Consider the following 23,058-nt stretch of genomic DNA (forward strand, 5'->3'; position numbering starts at 1 on the left):
TGGTTTCCATGGGGAAATAATCACGACCCGCTGTCAGATTGATTCCAATGAGAACAGTGCTTTATGTGAAATGTTTTTTAAACAGCTAAACCAAAGCAGTATGCGAGAGCACATCTGAGAGCATTTACTGCTGTCGGTGTGCTGCTTCTATTAGACCTCCGTCAGTTTCCCTCGTGTACATTATCCACCAGCACAGCTGTGTTTTCGCTTCTTCGCTTCTTCGTGGTCAGCTCTCAGCTGGAAATGAGGCAGATTGGGTTGCAGAAAGATAATCCTACATTTAACAAGAGGGATTCACAGCTACCCATGTGAGAAGTCACTCTTGTGTACCAGCCCTGGTTTAGTGCTGCTGCTGGGTTGGACGTGTGTCTGTAATGTTTCCAAAAGCACCTGGCTGTGTTTGGAGGTTTTTAGCCATAGAAACTCTTCCCTGTGATCTGTGTCCAAATTTTTTGTGCATCTTTTGTAGAGTAATCCCCAAGGACCCTATTTCCTTGTGCCCTTATTGTATACCATACAGAATTCCATCAGAGCCCCTAAATAATTTCTTGAATTTGTTGTGTGAAACAACTGTGCCTTGCATTAAGTAGAAAGAAATATATCTTGTAGACATGAGGCACAAATGCCCACAGAATGAATGAATGAATGAATGAATGAATGAATGAATGAACGAATGACTTTGGTCAAACCTTGCTTCCATTTCACTTCCACTACTCTACCAGCTGGGACCCTGGGGGTGGCTATGGTGGGGGGAAGAGGGTGACGGCAGGGGCCATCAGTTTCCTCACAGAAGGCCAGAGACCAGTGGATGTGACAGATAAGGCGATATCTGTAATAAATTTGGCTGTGTTCCTTTCTTAAAGTCCCTCTCCATACCATTTTCCCAGAGGGTCATCTGGTGTCACATGTCACTGTTATCCCATAATTCCTCTTCTATACCCTTAACTCCTGCCCACAACTTTGCAAACAGTCTCTGTGAAATTCTCCTCAGTCAATGTGACAATTCCCAGGATCCTGCTGAGTCCCTGAGTGCATCTTGCCCAAGCCACAAGATGATAACGTTGACTAATACAGACACGGCAGTTGGACTCTCGTGTGTTCTTGCTAGCAAATGGCCTAGAAGAGATCCGTGACAGTGCTCTGTCTATTTGACGCAGGAGAGAATGTGTCTGGACATGGAGAGGGAGTGTTTGTTTTAAATGTGTTTAACTTGTAACTTCAGAAACAGGTCTCAGAAAGGAATAACTCTCTTAAATGTGTTCCTATTTCCTTTTCAAAGTCATTATGTACAAATCTGATGTCTGCTCCTAGCCATGCTTTCTTCTGGGAGAGTTTAGATCATATTCAGATATGTAGTTATTCTTGCCTGGTCCATGCTGGTGCTAGATAAATATTGACTGACTGAATGGTTATCAGCATCTAATAAGAGAAGAAAAAAATCAATAGAGGGATGGAAGGTAGATTAGATAGTATTCCTTGGTGCTTTCTGCTCTCCCTTCACAAGACAACAGCTGTAAGACATGGCTGTCCCAGCAAAGGCAGCTTGCAGAGCAGAGTAGCTACATTCCCCCCTCCACCCCCCATCCCCCCACCCCACCCCACCCCCACCCCAAGTCTTGCTATGTGGTTGTCTTAATTTCTTTTCCTGTTGCTCTGATAAGATACCCTGCCTGATGCAACTTAAGGGATCTTTGGCTCACAATCTGAGGTTACGGATCCTTAAACGGCAGAAAAATCACAGTGACAGATGGAAGCAGTGGGCCCTGTGGCAGTCATAGTCAAGAAGCAGGCAGCAATGAGTGCTTGGGCCCCACTCACTCTGTTCTTTGTGTGTCCGCTTCGATCCTAGCCTTGGGAATGGTGCTGCCCACAGTGGGCGGGTCTCCCTCCTCCATCAGTCTAGTTAAGATAATCCCCCACAGGTGTGCATGGACACCCCGTAACCATGGTTCTCGATCTCATCAAGCTGACAACTGAAATTGACCATCACAGTAGCCTGGGATAGCTTGGAACTTGTTATCTTCCTCACTCAGCGTGGGGGCAGTGTTGAGATTACCCATGTATACCACCGTGCCCTGGGTACATAATTTATGAGGACCCTTGTTCAAAAATCATGAAGAATTTCAGAACCAAGTCGAATGCAAATGAGTAGTAATAAGTTAAGCAAGACCCTGCCACTGAGCCTTTGTAGCTACCGTCCCTTGACTGGGTCCCTGAGAAAGAGGCAGCCTATGGGAGATCAGGGAAGGTCTTTCAGTCTTGAGGTACTTCACTGTCTTAAGCTGCACGACAGGGTGGGGCTGTTAGGGTGATGCTGAGCCTCTGGGCTGTGGGCATTTAGTACTGCCCAGCCCTGGCCAGCATCCCACCACATTCACAACATTTGCACACAGTTCAGATTCCCACACAGGAGGAGACTTCTGAACCCAGAAAGCCGCTTCAGGCTGACTGACCTGCTTGCCTTGCCGCTCCTCGGTTCAGTTTCATCCAGAGTCCCCTGGGCCACCATTAAAGTATCTCATGACCACCTCGTGTAAATGTTTCTGTTGGTTGGGAGTGGTGGTGACAGCTTCATGCCACCAAATCTGCCAGGAGAACTATGCATGTATGTGAACGGTCTTTCCATCTGGTCCCCAGGCCTTTCCTCCACAGAAATTAAGCTCAGGGACTAACGCGACTGCCGTACAGGAGCTTCTAGTCTATGACCACTGAAGTCTCTCTGAAGTTCGTCATTCACCGTGACATGCCTCGGAAGGTCTTTTGTCCTCCACAGCTCTGTCGCTCTGTAGCCTGGTTTCTCATCTAGACATGAAATCACCGGGGTTCTTGGAGGTTTCTAAATGGTGACTCTCTAGGAGAGGAGCTACGTGCTCTAGCAAAGACTTCCTGACCAGGGCTTCCTTTTGCCTGCAGTCATTTCCATTTATGTTTCTTCCAGACCACTGCTTTCCCTATGTCTTTTTTGCTGTAAATGAGGGTCAGGTCTCATCACCAACTGTATAATTCTGGTAGAAACCTCAGATCGTCTGCTGACAGCTGTAAGCGGTCTCTCCGAGTTGGAGAGCCACCCTTCACCCCTCAGCATCCTTGTCTCACACACGAGCTCAGCAACAAGTCTCATGATCCATCTCTCTCAGCACTAAGAAAGATGATCAAAGGCCCGAGTGTCTCTTCCACCATGCACCTCAGCTTTTTGGTGCTGTGAACCCTGAAACTGTCCTTTAGGGGGCAGATTCTTGAAACTCTAACCTTAGAAAGCAGTAACAGATAGGGACCATTCCCCTCTGAACATGAGGGGGTATCATGTATCCAGTTGCGTTCAAGTCCTCTCAGGTGGAGTCAGGTGGAGTTTGTCCTTGCTTAGACAGTTCCCAGGGGCCACTGTCACTGTCACTGGCTTCTTAGCTTGGCCACTGGACGTTGCCCTGTGGCTTACACAGCTTTAAATGACAACAGTGCTGGGCACACATGCTGACAGCCTTGGCCTAACCTCATATTTCTTCCGCTCTGCCCAGATCCTCAATCTTTACACACCAAGTGTGCTCTCTGTCCTTCACAGGGTCCTCGGTGGCGTATCGAACTCCAGCCGTGGGCAGGCCCTTCTCGGTCCCTGGATGAAGAAGCCTCAAGGTTCCTGAGCTACATCAGCACCACTCAGGTTGTGTTTCAAGCTCACATAAGTTTGGGAATTATGTCAAAGGTACTGACCAAGCACTGCAAGAAGACTTTGCCATCTAGGTCCCGGGAGTTGTGAGGAGCAGGGTAGGGTCCCCCGGCTGCTGCTCAGTTTTCTCCACACCCATGGAGGCAGAGAAGATGGCTTCTGCAGGCCTGTCATCCTCTTCCTTCCCGGACTCTCGCCAACCTGGAATGTTCTAATGATTCATCCCCCAAGTATTTTTAAAGAGTCACTTTAGAAAATTGCTTTGGAAAGCCATTTGAAGAGACAGATTTGTCCCTGTGAGTAGGCAGTCAAGTATGTCACAAAACCAAACCATCTTCTTTCCTATTTGGAAGCATTCAGCTGTGTGCTTCGCAGTCACAGGCTCTCGGCAGCCAGGCCGTGATAGGCAAGGAAGACAGAGGCTCTGAGAAGAGCCACAGAAGTTAATGACCCCACCACCCTCTTACGTCCCCTGGAGCGTTCTCCATCATCACTGAGCACAGCCTTTGCTGATGGATTTACACACAGTGGCGGCTCCTGTCCAGCTCCAGGGGTGAGGCAGAGTCTGGTCCTGAGAAGGCAAAAGAACATTCATTAAAGTGACTCTCGGACTCTTGACCCCTTTAATCAGAAGGTTCGCAGTCACGTTGCCTGATCCTAGAGAGAAGGCAGATGTAAGGGGAGCTAAAGGCCCAAGGAATGCTTAGCCCTGGACTGAGAGGAGGAGGAGGGAAGAACTTTCCGAGCCTGGGAACCGAGTACAACCTTACCCTAAGAGGCTCCCTGGGCAGGAGTGGCCTGTGTGAGCGGGCGCGGGATGCTAATTTCCGTAAGTCCACTGCACTGAGCCTCACTGGTAGTAAAGCACCAACCTCCATAAGGATGAGAAAGAATGTGGCCTTCTCTGAGGCAGGTTCTGGCTATTTAACCCAAACTAGCCTTGAACTCGTCCTGAGTACTGAGGTTGCAGGTATATGCCATTGTGCCTGGCTCATTGCCAGAGCTGTAGGACGTTAGTTTAGGTTAAAAAAAAATCTTATTTCTTACATGACACACTCAGACAGTCATAGGCATTTTAATACTTGTCCCCAGACATGGAAATAAAAGCTTGTGGAATTAATTGTGGCTGATAGAATGATAAATCAGTCCTCATGCTTTACAGAAATTTATCTTATTTTGGCTGCCTTAAATTAATTTGGTGGATTTACCCAGGCTTAATTAAAATACTGAAATTTTAATTTTACAATTATGGTTTTAGATGAAGGATAGGATGCTAGATCTCTTGATTACAATCTAAAAACACTCTTTAAAAGCCCGGAGAAAATTAGAGGCATTAAATCTATAAAGTGAATGTGAAAGTGATGCACCCCATCCTCCAACATTAATTTATCGAGTGCACTTCTCTAAATTCCATCTTACATGTATTTTAAGTTAATATTGTATAACTTTTATGAGGAGTCTTTACTTGCAAGATGTACTTGGGGCATTCAATGGACATTTTGGACTTCTCTTGGGTCTTTCTCATGAGCCATGGTCTGAAAGGGAACGAAACATCTAGGAAAAGCAAGCATGTTATAATGTGATGTGGGTTAATGCAGGAACCTGGAACCATTTTGCCTCTGTGGCTATCCCTGTTGGGATCCCAAAATGCTTGAGGTTGGACCACATGCCTCTAAGATCTTCTCCATAGCTGAGACCGTAGGTGAGGGCGGTGATTACCCAGGTATTCCTGAGCATCTATGTGGTCCAGAGAATCCCAAAGGCACTGGGCTTGCAGTCTTGGCCTCAAGGAGCCCAGAGATAAGTAGATATAGAATCATCAGACAGCTTGAGAAGATCTATAATCAAGAGCTGTCCCACCACAAAGCGCTGTGGGCTCCGTAGCAGGATCTTCATTCCTGACTGATACAAGAACTGGTGGAGAACAAAGCCATGATACAAGAACAAGTGACAAAGTTTATGCTAAACTTCATGGGTATCCTCATAAGACAGTGGTGTTCTAAGAAACGGCCAAAAGGACAATGCTTTCATGCTTTGCACATAGAGAAAGAAAGGCACCTGGAAAGGAACAAAAACACACTGGACCACTAGATCCGGACAGTCAACTCTAGGGATGTTGCCAGGAGTTTTGTGGTGGGGACCTCAGCTGCAGGGCTGCGGTGGGCTGGGGGCAGTGAACCTAAGAGCCAGTGGACGATGAAGAGATGAGGTGACTTTAAAGTTTATTCTGTCTTATTGCAATCCCAATAACCAAGTGGATTCAAGGCTATTCTGCACCCTGTCCAGAAGAGTCTGTATCGCTTGTTACACATAGGAAAAATCAAGCCGATTGCTCCCTCTGAAGTTACAGTCCCTCGGGAGGGTGCGGGTTGAAGTAATGATTGTACCAGGTTGGAATATTTTGAAATGATATGGCCTGAGTTCCTTTCAGACTCAGCAGAAGGCTTTTTTTGTTGTTCAGAAGATGTGACAGATCGCAGAGCTCACAATGGTTTTGTAATCAGGAGACATTTTATCCAGGTGATGTCTTCCAGGCGGGACCCATCATGGATGGCACAGATTCTTTCTTATATTCTTTCTCTAACTGTTGCTTCTGCCTCTTCTCTATGCCACGAGGAGCTTTGATGATGCCTTTGTGACTTATGCCTCATTTAGAAATCACGTTAACAATGGAGGCCTGCAAAACTTGCAGAATATTAAAGTCACTGTTACCTAAAATTTCCCGTCAGCAGCACTGAGTCACTAAGTGAATTCCACCCCCACCCTCCTATACTGCTTTAAAAAAAAATCCCTCAAACCTGCGTTCAAGTTGGCCCAGTGACACCCAGCATGTGAGAGGCTCCTGGCTGAGATTTTCACGGGTCAGGGCAAAGGCATTTGTCAATCACCTACCCAGGGCCTGGCACTCTGTTAGTCTCTGGGACCTCAAATCTTAATAAAATGCCCTTCTTGAATGGTAAGTAAGAGGGGCATCACAGGGCAAGCATGCAGGTGGACATTAGACAGCCATGGAGGTGGTATCCCTGTGCATACTGACAACCTTGGTGGCGTGATTATGGCCCTGATAGATTTTTTTTTTTTTTATGAAACACCAGAGGATCTGACATTTGACCGTATGCACCGAATGCAGAGCTTCAGACTCAGCTAAATTAACAATATTGTGTTTTTTCCTAATATGAGAGGCCCTGATTACACTACAGAGTTCTGCATGAATAATTCGATGAACTGCTAGCAGGAAACAGTTAACTCATGCGCACTTGCTCTGTTCTGATGGAAGAAGGCTCCAGAACCAGCTTCTCAGGGCAACCCCCACACCATATGCCTCCAGGAAACACAGCTTTTAGTACAGAGTTCATCTAAGCAACAGTGGCTGTTTTAAATAAAGGAGTTTTAAATTCTACTTTTCCGACTATTACTACTCATTTCTAATCTGTTATTTATCCAATTACCTACCCATCTACTTGTTAAAAACAAAAAACCTGTGAAGTCAGGCTGTAGAGACCTAGAGACACGGCTTAGAACTTTGCAACCTTATATCAATAGTATGTATTGTATTTCGGTGTGTTCTCTCTCTCTCTCTCTCTCTCTCTCACACACACACACACACACACACAGAGAGAGAGAGAGAGAGAGAGAGAGAGAGAGAGAGAATTCATTTCTGCCTTTGAGCTTTTCAAAATAATGTAACCATATAAATATACAGTGAATTTTTAAGGGATTCTTGTCAAAATTCCCCAAATTTTATGAACCATTTTGCCACATTCTATTCATGAGATGGTAGACTTGCTATCCAAATTTTTGGGATGCAAAATGAAATGGGAATGCGTTAGACCTCTTTAAGTTAAATAAATAAAAAGCATTTCACAAATCATTTTTTTCCTGGAGTCTATTTGCCTCTGTCTAGACCTAATTTACTTTATATGGCTAAAATTACAAGGGGAATTAGGCAGGCAGAGAGTATAATTACCTCAGTTGGAGCGTAGCTTGAAGTTGCTATCCTCGCTTATTTTGTTTGCAAGAGAGTTTATTGAAACCGTGGCTATAAATCTTAACCAGAAAATTTGAAAAAAAATCAATATTTAATTATTTTTTAGGAGTAAAATTTTATGGAGGACTTCTAGTTATTTTCCAAAAGCGGATGTCGGTCAATAGGATGGTTAATGAATGGTTAAAATTGGATAATTCCTGTGCTGTATCTTTTAGATAAGACAGGAAGGGGAGTGGAAAAGAGTGTCTCTGTGATAAAGTATCTGTGCAAGATAAAATCTTAGGATAAGAAAAAAAAATGTAATTAGATAAAGTACAATCCTAATAGAGAGGACTCTAGGCCAGTCAGTGGCTGTCAGCCTTCCTCATGCTGTGGTGACCCCCAACCCTAAAATTAATTCATTGCTCCTTCATAACTGTAATGTGGCTAGTGCTATGAATGCTAATGTAAACATCTGATACTCAGGACATCTGATATGTAATCCCCAAGAAAAGGTCATTCAACCCCCAAAGGGGTCGTGACCCACAAGTTGAGAACCATTGCCCTAGATCGTGCTGTGTCTCAGAAGGAGTTATGGGACCCAGAAGCCCGACTTGAACCCAGAGTTCCTTGCTTTGAGAGGCCTCTGGTTAACCATTGGTGCCCACTTCTCTGTTCTTCGTTAGGGTTCAAAGAGGATGCTGTCTTCAGCTCGAAGCTCTGGCCCAGGTCGAGTCTCTTTCCTTAACATTCTAATGGGACTTTTGAAAAAGTCCAAACCCTCCGGTAAACTCGACCGGCTGCCTGCCTTAAGAAGGCCTCCCTGCCCCCTGCAGGGTGTCTGTGCGAGAGATTATTATACTACTCGTCCCTGGAGCAAAAGGCTCAGACTTGGGCAGCCCAGGACACAGAAGTCCTCTAGGCAGCCTCCTGGAGCGTACACGGCGTAGAACAGTGTGTCGGACACTCAGGTTTGAGATGCAGCATTTTTCCCATCGGTGGATCCGCCCTGACTAATTAGATTGGCAACCTCGGTGCCCTGGGGTGGGTGAGGAAGACAGACAGAGGTAGGCAGACAGAGGCAGAATTTCCACTTCTCTCCAACCAAATGGTGGAGGATGAATTGTAAAAGCCAGAACGCTGGACTCTGTCAACACCTGAGCTCTGTGGTTGTTGCTTGAGAGAGGACTCAGTTCCATTTTCCAATGACTAATTTCCTCTTTGAACAGAGGCTGGAGACAGAGAGGTGGAAAGACACTGAGCCGAAAGGAGAGAAACTTGAGCGTTTTCGTTTGCTTTTGTTACTTTTTTCTCATGCGACTTAGGCAGGCCTCAAACCCTTTCCGTAGCTGAGGGAGCCTTGAAGTCTTCACGCTCCTGCCTCCATCTTCCCAGTGCTGGACTCTTCCATTGCTTTCCGTCTTTTGATTTTATATTTAATTTATTCATCGACAGAGTCTTTCGGCTCACTATTCAGCTAGACTAAGCTGACTGTGGAGGCCTCAGGGTCCACCTGCCTCTAATCCTGAGTGCTTGAATTACCAACAGGTGACATGACAACATTGCAGCTATAAGTGGCCCAGGACAGTATTGAAGATTTCTCAGCAACCACTTTACATGCTGAGCTATCTTGCCAGCCCTAGAACATCTTTTTAACAACAACAACAACAATATTATTATTATTATTATTATTATTTCCTGCTGTTGTTTTCCAATGAACAAAAGCAGTGAGCCACAGAACTCCTTTGTATCTGGAGTGACCCTTAGTCTCCTGAGTGATGGCTCTGTGGGGCTCAGAGAGTATTGAGGGATAATGAGGAGGAGGACTTTTGGTCACTCACTAGGGCAGATGTCTGGGACTCAGAGCTGCATTTTTCTATTTGATGAGCCTCGGCCATGCACAGCGCCAGCCTCAAACCCAAGCCGCCTTCCCTTGTCAAGTGCATTTGTCTATCCTGCACTTGGAATTAGAAGTTTCTTAGCCAAAGTCCACGAAGTCCACGCTCCCTCTGGCTTTCTTATTTAGTTTTGATGCGTGTGTTAGGAGAAACACGCGGGTTAACTGGGCAGCGCTTTTTTAGGGCTCCAGCCCTGCTCTCCCAGGAGGCAGCTCATTAGAGATTACCACTTGTCCCAGGGTCAGCTATGCACACTGGCTACTTTTCTGATCTCAGTGGTCCCTCCTTACCTGCCTTTGGTAAGGCACCCGCAACCTTGTGAATGTCTGGGTCAGGGTTGTGTCATACTCGTGTGGTAAGCACACTGCCCAGTTCTCAGAGCAGACCCCCTTTCTCATCCATTCATCCCCCAGACTAGTCAGACCAGCATCCTTTTCTGCAGAGCCTCCTGACTCCTCTTCCACTCCATCCTGGTTCCCAGTTTGCAATCTGGCCGCTGCAGCCCTTAATTTCCCTTCAAACCAGCACTGAGTCTTCACGAGGTTGTTTCTTATCCGGCACATAATTGAAATTCCTCTGAACGTTTTTACAGAGGTCTTGTGGTTCCCTGGGGAGAAGAGTAGTTAGCAGCAGAGGACATAACTCTCTTATTACTGTTTTCAGGAGCGGGAAAAGCAGTTATGTCTCTACCTGCCGTTTATCATCCAGCGCTTTAAATTATTCATATTGATTTCCAATCCTTACAGATTGCATGTGATCACATGGGTACAGACAGCTTGGCTACTGACTCCAGCCCTGCACAGAAGCCCTGGTTCGTGTGTCTTGATGACAGGTTTGGCTTAGCTCATCAAATCCGCAGCAAGCGGTGCCGCCTCTACTCTTTAGGGTAAGACTTTATATATAGCTGAGAAGAACACAAACATGCGAGTGGAGGCCGAGGCCTTTTCTGTGAGAGCAGGGGGTGGCGGGCGCAGAGAGTGCGGTCGCTGTGATTTGTCTCATGCCTCGAGTCAGGCTGGTCTCCCGTGCAGGTGCCCGCAGACCACCAACTGAGGTCACCTTGGCCGGAGCGCCACTTTTTCTCCCATTCTGCTGGTAATAAGGTGTCAGCTTCAGTTCTCAGCATGAGGAGGACGCCCTTGGAGAAACCAAAGGCTTCCAGAGTGAATCAGAGCATCTTTGTTCAAGATAGGAAAGGTGCCAATGGCTATAGCGAGGAAAAGAGCACTGTGATGGACGACCCAAGACAGAGAAGGCAGCTGCGAGTTATTTTGGTGTTTGGTTTTTAACAATCAATACATGTATATGAAGCAATGAGACTATTTCGACGAGTCCACCAGCACTTCTGTGAATTCCTGAACTCATGAATGTGTCTTAGCTTTCTAGCTCTGGGCTAGAACACCATGACCAAAAGTAACATGCGGGGTGAAAGGGGTTGTTGAAGCTTACAGCTCCGCACCACACAGTTCACCCAGGGGAGTCAGGCAAGAAGCTTAAGGCGAGAACTGAAGCAGAGACCAAGGAAGGGTCCCGTGGTACCCATGGTAAGGAAGCTTACCATGCTGTTGTGGCTTGCTCAACCGGCTTTCTTGCTTTCTTGCTTTCTTTCTTTCTTTCTTTCCTTTCAGTTTTTTTGAGACAGGGTTTCTCTGTGTAGCCCTGGCTGTCCTGGAACTCACTCTGTAGACCAGGCTGGCCTCGAACTCAGAAATCCGCCTGCCTCTGCCTCCCAAGTGCTGGGATCGAAGGTGTGCGCCATCACCGCCCAGCTGCTCAACCAGCTTTCTTATAGAACCCGAGTGGTCATGGACTCACCCACAATGCACTGGGCTCTCCTCCATTAAGAAAATGCCCTGCAGGGCTGCCTACAGCCAGATCTTATGAAAGCATTTTCCTCAATTGTGGTTCCTTCTCAGTTAACTCTGTGTATCAAGTTGACAAGACAAAACAAAACCCACACCCAAAATAATAAAACAAAACCTACCAGGACAGAATGTTACCTATTTCAAAACAAAGCATTTTTGTTTGGAGTACTCTGCTCCGTAGACTATTTATAGAAGCCAAGTAGGTTCTTAGGGTAAACCACTTCAGAATTTTAAAAGGCATTTCTAAAGGAGACCCTACATGATGTCTCATGTTTGTCCTTCACAAGGACATAAAATGTGACATAAAATGGCGTCTGCGGTCGTAGCTCCCCATTCTCCCTAGGGCCTTGAGGCGTAGCTGATGGCTTCCAGGAAAATCTCGGTTCTAAACAACAGGCTCCGCAGCGTCTGTCTGGCTCAAGCTCTATTAGACACAGATCCAGGGTCCCCTTCTCAAGCAACCCTTGACCACCTGCACCATCGTGCCAAGCCACACCCACAGTCCGTGTACTCCTGCCCCGCTGTCCGCATTTAGACATCTTCCAGACGCTGTGGTCATGGGAGGGCGCAGACATCTGGGATGGGGGGGTGGAGACATCCCCAAAGGAGCTAGTGAAGAGGGGACCCAGTCATGGCTATCAAACTGTTAGAAGAAGGGTGCGGACAGGAGATACAGCTGAGTTTTAGACTGTTTGCCTAGCGTGCATGCAGCCCTGACCTTGATTCTCAGCTCTACAAAAGCAGGGCATGGTGGCTCACACCCGGAATCCCACCACTCAGGAGGCAAAGGCAGGGTCAGACGTTCAAAGTCATATAAAGAGTTCAGGGCCAGCCTTGGATTCCTGAGATCCTGTGTCAAAAAAAAAAAAAAGTCACTGTGGATTTAAAGAAAGAATTCAAACAAAAGTGTGAAGTTAATGAAATATTCACAAATGTGTCAGATGGAGGTGTATTACAGGTGTCTGGGTGGGGTTGGTGTGATGATAGTGCCTATGTCATGGCTTGCATGAGAAGGAGATGCTGGCTATGCGTCGCACAGAGCTTGAGTCAGACAGGAGCTTAACAGCCCAATGGGAAGAACTGAGATTTTTCCGGGAAGTCCCCAGATATGCTTCAAGGTCATAGGAAGAATGGGCAGTCCTGACAGCAGACTTTATTTCATGTCACATTAAAAATGTGTGAAAGTAGGTCAGAAAAAACATAATTGCATGGTACAGCATGCAAATTGGCAGTGTCACCTCCGTCCTATTTCCTGGCTGCAAACTGCTTTACATTTTACATTCCACAATAATTTCATTTAAAGCATATAACTGAATAAAATAAAACTTGGGAAGTTATTTAGGGGGTGTTTTGAAATTCTTTCCCCGCCCTTATGCCTCCAAGCTGTTCGATAAGACAGTTCCGCAGCAAGATTTCAGATTATTACACAGAGGGGAAAAAAAATGCCTCTCATTTACATTCGAAATCAGCTGTGCAAAAAGCCAACGAGATCTTCCGAATTACACTGGAGACAGAAATGAATAGATTATAGGGGTCAATATTTGATGAAAACCATGAAAGCTTTTATTACAAACTGCAATCTAGCTGGGCCTAGTGGCACACACCTTCAATCCGTCACTCAGCAGGCAGAGGCAGGGGGATCTTTGTGAGCTCGAGGCCAGCCGATCCTGTTCCCAGATGAAACCCTGTCGCCGAAACAAAATACATAAACAACTGCCAAACCCAAACCAAACAAAAGCAAAAACCCACAAACACACAAGGAAAAATAAAAGAAAGAACACTGGAATCTAAAGAAGTTACTTGTGGTAGAAGAATGACACTTGGATTGTATAAGGACGATGACTGCTGTGACTTGGGGCCTGGGACCTAGGTGACCCTCCTGTTCTAATGAAGCACTTGTTACAGGACAAGCAGATGGCTGTTGGCCATCTCAGTTGCTGCTGAGAGGAGACACGCAGGCAATGGTTCTGACATGAAGAACCACTACAGGGAAGGTTGGCCCTGGGTTACCAGTGTCTGGGAGTGTTGGGGCAGATGTGTAATAAGTGGGGGATCGGAGTCTGTGGCCTCCACATCTAGATGTGTATCTGAACACCAGAGAAGGGCTGAGAGGAAGCCATCTGCTGGGCCCAGGGGTTCCCAGGCAAACCACAGGTACAGATGCAGCTGTGGGCACCATCCCAGCACAGAATCCAGGCGTCAGGAGCTAAAGGCTGATGACTCTGTGTCTGATCTGCCTCCCCCACCTCTCCTTCACCCTCACACTATCTCTCTCTCAGCCTGAAGTTTCTCTGCTGGATGTCAAAGTTTCATACCCCATAGTGGATTTATGAAGACAAGTGTCTGGCCCAATGTGTGCTATTATGAAAAAGTTAAACTCAGATCCTTGTTAGTTTTCAAAGAGTGGAGAGGAGACCAATGAGTTTACAGGAAGGGACAGGAAAGGAAGACAGACACTGATGAGAAGAAAAAGAAGAGGAATGGAAAACAAAGCAAAACTAACAAACACACCAAAACGTACAAAACCAGAACAGGTCGTAGGCTCAGAGGATAGTTTATACCTTACAACTTTAGTCCGGTTCTTCCCTGCAAGTCTTCCAAGGTCGAGACTGGCGAGGTGATTGTCTGGGTGTGGCGGGAGGACAGGGGATGAGAGGACCAGAGAGAAGACACTTAGTTGACTGTCATGCCAGTGGCCGTGTTTTAGGGTAGAACTGCCCCTAGAAATGAAAGGGAGAGGAAGGAGGCGGAGACCTGCTGTCTCCATCTTCCCTCACCCTGAGTTAAATTATACCACTCGCTTCAAGACAGAATATCTTGGTGTAAGAGAGAAGCTTTCCTAAGTCACACACGGCGAGGCAACACGAGCCAGTGTTTTGGACAGGAAACCTGCATTTTCTGGTGGCTGGGAGCATTTCAAGAAAAATGAAAGAGCCTCACAGCCAAATCCGTTCGTTTCCCAGAGGTTGAATGGAGCCAGAAGGAAAGGTGTTAGCATAGGATATGTGAATGGGGAAGGGGAGGATTGTGGCTTTCAGTATTTCTAGATACTTACTCCTTGACACCCTGTCTATTGTCTGGCAATACCATAGGCACACAGATATTCATTGTGTCTAGGATATGTTTTTGCAATGTGTAATACCTATGCTATATATGTCAATAGAGGATGTGTGTGTGTGTGTGTGTGTGTGTGTGTGTGTGTGTGATGTGCATGCCTGTGCTCCCTAAAATCCATTTCATTCTTTTGGGAGTGGTACTGTTCTGAAAATACATGGATTTTATTTGCTTTTTAAAGATAGGGTTTCACTATGGAGCCCTGGCTGGTCAGGAACACCCCATGCCAACCAAGCTAGAGACAAACTCACAACAAGCCTCCGCCCTCCCTATTACCCACACCCTGGGATTAAAGGCCTATCCCCTAGGCCTGGCTCTATGTTTTAAACGAACTTTTGGAAATTTGCAATGTTACTGGCACACAAATCGATACTTACAAACTATTTTATTAACTATTCTCTTTGTGCTTTCAGACCCTACACACACACACACACAAGAGAGAGAGAGAGAGAGAGAGAGAGAGAGAGAGAGAGAGAGAGAGAGAGAGAGAGAGAGAGAGAGAGAGAGAGAAATTGGCAGTTTATAGATCTAGTTTATAGATTCTGCCACCAGGCTGGAATGCCTCTCCTGACCCTGCTGCTGCTGTGTTCCCACTCTGGAGGAAAGTATTTCTTAGCTTTTCCATTCCTCTCCTCTCATTGATGAGGGCTGAGACCTTTGCCCATCTGTATTCTAGATTTATTTTTATTGGTGTGTGTGTGTGTGTGTGTGTAATCTTTTTAACAGCTTTATCTACATCTAGCTCACATTCTTAAATACACAAATCAGGGATTTCTTGAAGTCACTACCCTTAAGTTTAAAACATTTTCTTTTCTCTCTCGTCCCCCTAAGTCCTGGACCTAATAAGCATCACGCCATTTCCCTCCAGGCTTTACCCCCCAGCTGTTCTGCCCCTTCCTGCCGACCCCCTGGCCATGAGCAAGACCCTGTCTACAGGGTCACCTATCTAGACACTCCATGTAAACAGGATCATGTGCTGTCTCTAACATCATGTTTTCAGAGCTCATGGACAGCAGCGTGTGTCAGTACACCATGCCCTTTACGTTTGAGTCCTAGTCCATTGTATGGAAATTCTGTCGCGTCACCCATCAGGTGAGGCCGTCGCTTTGACTCCCTTTTGAATTATTATAAACGTTGAGATGAACACTGGGGTATAATTTTTGAGCCTACGTCTTGTGAATTATCTTGAATAGATGCCATTTTACACCTCTGCTACCAATCTCTGACTGTTCCAATTTCCCCGTATCCTGTCAACACCATATTGGACCATTCAATTTGTACCCCCTCCAGGTGGTTGACATGGGCTATCTCATCCTGCTTCAGGCTGTCTTTCTCTTCTGAGTAATGCTCCTGAGTATCGCTTCATGTCCTTAGGGCCCAAGCTTCTGCTTCTCAGGGTATATAACACCCACTTACATGTATATTCAATCCTGTTTGTTTGTTTGTTTGTTTGTTTGTTTTTTAAAGACTAACCAAAGACCTGCCACAATCTGTTCCGTTTTTGCCTTTTTGTGGTGTATATAAGAGCTCATGGTCACCAATACATACGGTTGACATACCCGTAGTTAGTCCAGAGACCACTTGCATACAAGTTTCCAAAAAAGCACTTCTCTTTCCAGAGTTCTTAGAGCCACCCACCAGGAAATTATTGAGAAGGTGACTCTCTGTGGAGAGAACATCCTAGAGGTGTTTAGTGTAGCCCTCATGCAGCTACATGCAGGGAACCTGGTTGCTTTACTCTGAGACATCAGAGAGGGAGGACCGATGTGGCTACCCTGATATTCCAGTCTAGTCTATTTCTGGAAATTTAGCCCTATAAGTCCTCCCCTTCTCCGGAAAAAACTTTTAGATTTGATAGCCTGGCTATGCTGAAAAATTCAGTGTGCCCTAAGATCCCAGCACTGGTGTGATGATATTTATTAGTTAATCGGATAACCTCACCCTCTTACAGGAGGATGACAGTCTTAACAAGAGGCCTGCCTTTGAATGAACAACTTAACTGCTGCAGTGTTTTAGAAAGGAGCTGTGGAGGCTGCTAACTGTCCCCCACTGTCCAGTCTCCGGTTATTCCTCCGGCAACATAACTTATGAAGTTAGGAAAACACACAGCCACGGTGGGTATTCCTGTATTTCCCGACTTTCTGTAGGGATAATCCTTAGTGTGCTGTGTGGAATCATCACCTGTCAAATAAAATCTGATGGCCAATAAGCTGAGATGGGATTAGAAGGTGGGACATAAGGCTGAGAGAGAGAGAGAGAGAGAGAGAGAGAGACCCTGGGAGGGAGTTAGTCAGGTGCAGGAAGATCCCACCCCCGACTCTGACAAAGCAGGATGTATGAAACTAGCCATGTGGCAGACATAACATAAATGGGATAATAGGAGTTACGAGCTAGTTGGGGAACAAATCTAGTTTATGACCCAGGCCTTTATTCATAAATAAAAAGCCTTCTAATTGTTATTCAGGAACTGGAGCACTGGTGGAAAAGCTTGAGGTCGCAGCTTTTCTTGAACCTTCAATGGCCCTGTGATTAGCTGTGAGCAGTGACCGTGGGTGGGAGAGATGTGTGCAGTTTTCAGGAAAAGAACGTAGCCACCGTTTCCCCCTTCTACCCGTGTGAATGCCTGCAACACAGACCGAAGCAGGGAAACTGGACGGTCACCGTAGACCTCGAGATGGAAGTCGTACATCTCATCTGTGCTCTATGGATTAACCCTAACGAAAATAATTCTCTTGAGTAAACATGTCTACAGCAAATTTTCTTTGCAGTTAAATAACAGTAAAAGATGGTTTACCTTCATATTTGTTCATATTAATAACAGGTGTTATTATAACTATTTAAAATTCTCTTTCCTTATCACTGCCTTGTGAGCTCAGGACACTTACACTCTATCTGTCCTCATGCCAGTGGCTTCCTTGCTTATAATAAAAATCCTATAAATAGGATTTGCACACCGGAGTAAGTCAGGGAGGTGGAGGCTGTTCTGCGCTGCCTCTGAACACCGCTGTGTATCCTGGGAGCTGGAGACAGTGCATAAAGCATTCTGTGACAGCACTGTGGATCAATCTGTCACCTGTCTGGGCCCAGGAGAGTTAGGAATGAGAAACGTCACTGCAGCCTCACTCTCTAAAACGTGACAACTTTCCAGACTTTGAGAGGAATGGTCCTTCAGAGCTCCACGTCCCAGGTCACCCGCAGCGACGGAGAGAATCCACAGAGCATGTGCTTTGGAGATGCCAGACACGGATCCCTCTCGTGGCTCTATTCGCTGGGTTGTGCTGCCCAGCACCTTGGCTTTCCCTCTTGCCTTTTACATCTGCCGTGAAACTTGATAAGTGTAAACTAAGCCTGGGAAATGCATTGTTTTAAATGCACAAAAGGCAGAATTGCACACACTAGGTTAATGAGCACAGCCTATGATTTCCTGACATAGTACATATTTAGGTACTAAAATTAAATTGTGTGGAAATGCCACAGTGAAACCCCATTACTTGATAGTCTATATACACTAATTGTGATGGTTAATCTTGTCAACTTGAGTGGGTTGAGACACACCTCAGGGATTGGTGCAGCACAACTCTAGGGGTATCTATGAAGGTACTTTGATATTATAGGTCTCTGGCCTGAACGGATTAAACCACTGATAGATTCAAGATGAGAATCAAGCTGCGTGATGGTGGCGCACGCCTTTAATCCCAGCTTGGGGAGGCAGAGGCAGGTGGATTTCTGAGTTCGAGGCCAGCCTGGTCTACAGAGTGAGTCCCAGGACAGCCAGGACTATACAGAGAAACCCTGTCTCGAAAAACCAAATCCAAAAAACCACAAAAAAAAAAAAAAGTTAAAACTTCAAGATGTGAATCAAGTGTTGAGAGGTGGTAGAACTGTGGAAGGCAAGGCAGATCTGGGTGTGTCCTGTGGGTCTCTGTCTTCCCCCTGCACCCTTCCTGTTCCTGTTCCATTCTACTTCCTGCCTGTCACAATGTGAGCTGTTCTGCTGTGCCTTCATCTCTGTGACAGGATGAAACCATGAGCCAGAATTAATACTTTCTTTCTATAAGTTGTTCTTCTAAGGATTATTTTCCCATAGCTATAGACTAAAATATAGAGAAATTGTATAATTCTCTGCTAAGAAAGAGACTAAATAGATTGAGCAAAAGTAAGATCAGTTAATAAAAATGACAAATAGTTTCAGATCATCTGAAATGTTATATAACATATCTATATTATGTAATGATCAACACACATCTAGATGCATGTGCTTCTAATAAGTTAGAATAGAGTCCATGCCTTGTCTATGTTTAGAAAAGTTCTGGAAAGATACAGAAAAACCACTAAACATGTTAATCTCTAGAAGTTAATGAGATGTGTGTGTGTGTGTGTAGCATGCATATGTAAAGTTCATTGAATGTATACATATCTGATGTTTTAAAAACAGAAAGCATGATGTCACTAGGAAGGCGTTGGGTTGTCAATTTGTTCATCTAACTTTGCTTCATTATATATACATGCACATTGATCTATATCCTACTTTTTCTTTCTCTGGCCCCAGGCTGGGGAGTGATGACACACACTTTGAGGTGAGCATGGCCAATGGTGGCTGTGAAGTGCATCGGTTTGATCCCAGCATCAGGTCAGCCCACGTTCTGGAGAGCCAGCGCCTCTGGCACCACCGCCTGTCCATCGATTGGCGGGATCCGCACCCAGCGGTGGCTGCTCAGAAGCCGCACAGCCACACCAGAAAGCTGGGGAGCATTTTGAATGAATTTGGGCATCACAAGGTGAGACATCTCATTTGATTTCACAATTCAGTCAAGTGAATGAGTCCGTCAGTTTGAGAAAATGAAAATGGAGGCCAGGAGCGTGGGGCACTGGAAAGCTGAAGACTTGGTTTCTTGACCTCGCTGGTCTCCCAACGTTACTCAGAGAATTGACCTGCAGCGGTGATGGTTTGGTAATGCCGGGGCTGTTCAGGTTGAATTGAGGATTTTTGTTGTTGCTAAGGACTGCTAAGTCTTGGTCAAGCTGAGATAAAAGTCTATAAAGCCAGCGTCTGACAGAGACTTCAGCATCCTGCTTAGGAGTTTTCCTAAAATTTCCAGAGAGGTAAACTGCTTACTTGAACCCTGATTATACAAAAATTGTCCTGTTCATGCTTATGATTTGAAAGGCACTTGCTATTTTGAGACAAAATCTTTTTTTTTTGCAAGCAATTCATAAAAATTTATTTTAAAAAATTCCAACTATAAAAAGTGACAGAAAAATAGAACTAACTTTTGTTATCTGTAATATTGAACTATGATCATATTATTTTAATTTTAATTACAAAGAAGCTAAAAGAGAATTGGCATATAAATGTTAATTTTCATTTTTAGGGAATATATTCCAAGAAAATAGAATAATGTTTATAAAGATCTACTAGCATGCCCATGATTATTAATTCACAGTAGTGTAAGTATAGAAACAACCTGTATCTATCAGCTGACAAGTGTATAAAAAGTAGAGTATAGTTGCATATAGCATTCGTATAGAATGTGCTGATTAGCAACCAGAAAACCCTAAATGCCAAGCAGTTCATATAACAGTCATGGAGTTGAGTATATTATGGTCTGTCAAGTAAGCCAGGAACAGAGACAAATGCTATATAGTCTTGTACATGGCATCTAAAACAAATTAACCTTGAAAAAAACAGTAAAAAAAAAAAAGGATGACCAAGAATTGGTGGGAGTGGAGAAATAATACAAATGTTCAAAACCTGTGTTAAAAAGCAATGGGATTAAAATACATTTCTCTGAAACCAATGGAAAGTTCATGTCCTGAAATCTGCTTGTAAAACAACAGTGGCATTTCTCAGAGTTTTAATTAAGCGTGGCCCATTTAACCAGTTTGGCCTGGCATTCATTGAGATGTTTTAGAGTTGATTTTAATAAAATAATTAACCATGAGAGAAAAATGCATGCTAACTATGCAATGAATATTACTTTTAAAAAATATACCTTTCAATCAAGTATATTTATTTGTTTTTAGGTATCAAATTCTTATCTTGTATTATAAAGTCAGAATCCCCAAGGACAGCTACGGAGGAGATGTAAATAACAGAGCTGTAAATTGTGTATGAAAATTTTTTGATATTTAACTTTACCATTTCCAAAAGAGTTTTCCAACGATTTCATTGCCAGAGGTGTATGTGGATGTGCAAGGGGAAAGGCTCCAGAGAGCAGGAGGGTATCTTATTGGCAAAGAGATCAGTCTAATGAGTGGCAAGAAGCCAAGCTTCACGGATAATCAATCAACAGGGACTCTTTCGTTCCAAATTACCTAATTTGATCTTATGTTACAAAAGTTAATTTAAAGATCTGAAAGCAATGTAGTTCATTGTCGCCTCTCTAGTCTCTCATGCTTACTTCTCCATGTTTATTGGCATATACTTGACAGAGATTGTGTGCTTTATATATATATGATATATATCTCATATATATTATATTTATATATCATATATTATATTTATATATCACATATATCATATCATATATATCATATATATTATATTTATATATCATATATATATGGTATTTGGACATACTTATTTGGACATACTTATTTGAGGTGAAAATTATCACCAGATCAAGCTAATCTGCATAGATGCCAACTGTGATTGGCAAAAAGACTCCAGAACTTCTTGGTGAGCGATATGAAATATATAATACCTTATTACCAATATTGTTACCACGCTGTGCATCCCTTGTTCAGGAGCTGGTGACCATACGACTGAAACTCTGTACCATACGACGAGACATTGCCTCTCCAAGAGCAGAAAATACATGTCGCTTTGAGTAAAATCTCCTTTATAAAATCGAATGGACATCGTGCATATTACAATTTATGTGATTATGTTAAAGGATGTAAAAACATACGCGAGTACTCCATTATGGAGGGACGGTGGAAAGAAATTCACTCTTTGAGCAATGTTCCTCCAACCCAAGTTCTAGCATCACGTAACCCAGCTAACTGTCGTGTCTGAGCACATGCTAAAAGAGTGATCCTGACTGCTGTTGTCCTTCCTGGTCTCCTTGCCTATCTTAACCTATGGCTCCCAGTCTTAGGTGCCATGGAATTTAAGACAGCAGAATAAGGGTCCATTTGTGAGGCAAGGTGTGGGAGATTTTACGTTTTAATTGGTTTATTGGTTTTTAATAAAAAAGACTTTCCCTGTTACTCCCCTCCCCTCCCCTCCTCTCCTCTCCTTTCTTCTCTTCTCTTCTCCTATTTCTACCCTTCCACCTCTTCTTTGTAAAAAAAAAAAAAAAAAAAAAATGCCTGCGTTAGTTAGTATTTCTATTGCGATGATAAAACACAATGGCCAAAAACAAGTTGGGAGGAAAGGGTTTATTTCCTCTCACAGCCTGGACTCAAGGCAGGGGCCTGAGGGCTGGTGCAGATGGAGGGCATGGAGAAGGAGAGCTGATTCCTGGCTTCCGCCAGCCCAGCAAAGGTACCGTCACAGGGGCTCTGGGCCCTCTGACACCAATCGTCCATTAAGAAGATGCACCACAGGCTGACCCACAGGCGGGGTCATTTCTCAGTTGTGGTTTCCTCTTTCTGAATGACCTATGTCATGTTGACCCAGCCAGCGGCCTTCCTTCTAATCACACAGTCCAGGCCTTTTCAACAACAGCCTCAAAGAATGTATCCTTCACTAACGTGGGACTAGAAACTGGTTTATGCTTTGCTTCTGCCACCACCAGTACCCAGCCCCCACAGTCAGCAATCTTAATGCCTCCTGCCTGGAATATTTTGAGTGAAATCTGTGAACCGAACTTTTTTTTCCCTTGTGCTACTAAATGTTTAAGAAGCGTGAGAAGTAGGGGCATGTTTCAGAGTTCTAGTCTCGATGATTCCATTTTCTGCTCCTATATTTGAAAGCCTGCCTTTCTTTACTGCTGAAAAAATTGCAAACCAATTCAAGTCTAGATTTATTCATAGAGTGGAGATTCTTTGTGTTCAGTCAAGAGTCTTGCTGCCCCTCTCTGTGTCACTTCCGGGCCCTGTCTGCCCTCAGTCTTCTGAGACCAGACTGAACAGGCAAAGGAGGTTGGTTAAAGTCAACGCTCTTTTGCATTTTTTTTTCCAATAACGTTCTAGAAAAAGATTTGCTAGATGAGAAGAGAAAATAAGGCTTTGAAAAAGCGATGTGTGTACATAATTTATTCCAGCACATTTGCTATAAAGTGTATGCTTTGGGCTAAGGAGGTTCGGACCTGAATTGCTTGTGTGGAGCCCCTGGGAGCTGCAGTGTGCCAACCTTTATGCTGGAGGTCCTCGTGGGAAACATTTTGCCCCTGGATAGCAGAAGCGCTTACAAGGATACTTACAGAGACGAGATGATTTAAAGGGTTGCTTTGTTCCTATGGTGATTTCTTTTTCTTAAAAAAAAAAATTAATAACAATGAAAGTGATCTGCCTCTGCCTCTGCCTGAGCTGCCAGGCATGTATTTGATGTTTTTTTTTTTTTAATTTATTTATTGTTAAAGAATGGAAGAGGTCTTAGACTCT

The 23,058-nt window shown here is 44.5% G+C and overlaps 1 protein-coding gene across 1 annotated transcript in view; it reads left to right on the forward strand.

Annotated features, from left to right (window-relative positions):
* Mettl24 (methyltransferase like 24) overlaps positions 1-23,058 on the forward strand; it is a 109,729-nt gene that overhangs the window by 35,748 nt on the left and 50,923 nt on the right. The window contains 3 exon segments of the mRNA XM_052164303.1: positions 3,560-3,700; positions 10,276-10,415; positions 19,058-19,286. Coding sequence (XP_052020263.1) covers positions 3,560-3,700; positions 10,276-10,415; positions 19,058-19,286 — 510 coding nt within the window.

Source organism: Apodemus sylvaticus, chromosome 19 (genome assembly GCF_947179515.1).
Source record: "Apodemus sylvaticus chromosome 19, mApoSyl1.1, whole genome shotgun sequence".
NCBI lineage: Eukaryota > Metazoa > Chordata > Mammalia > Rodentia > Muridae > Apodemus > Apodemus sylvaticus.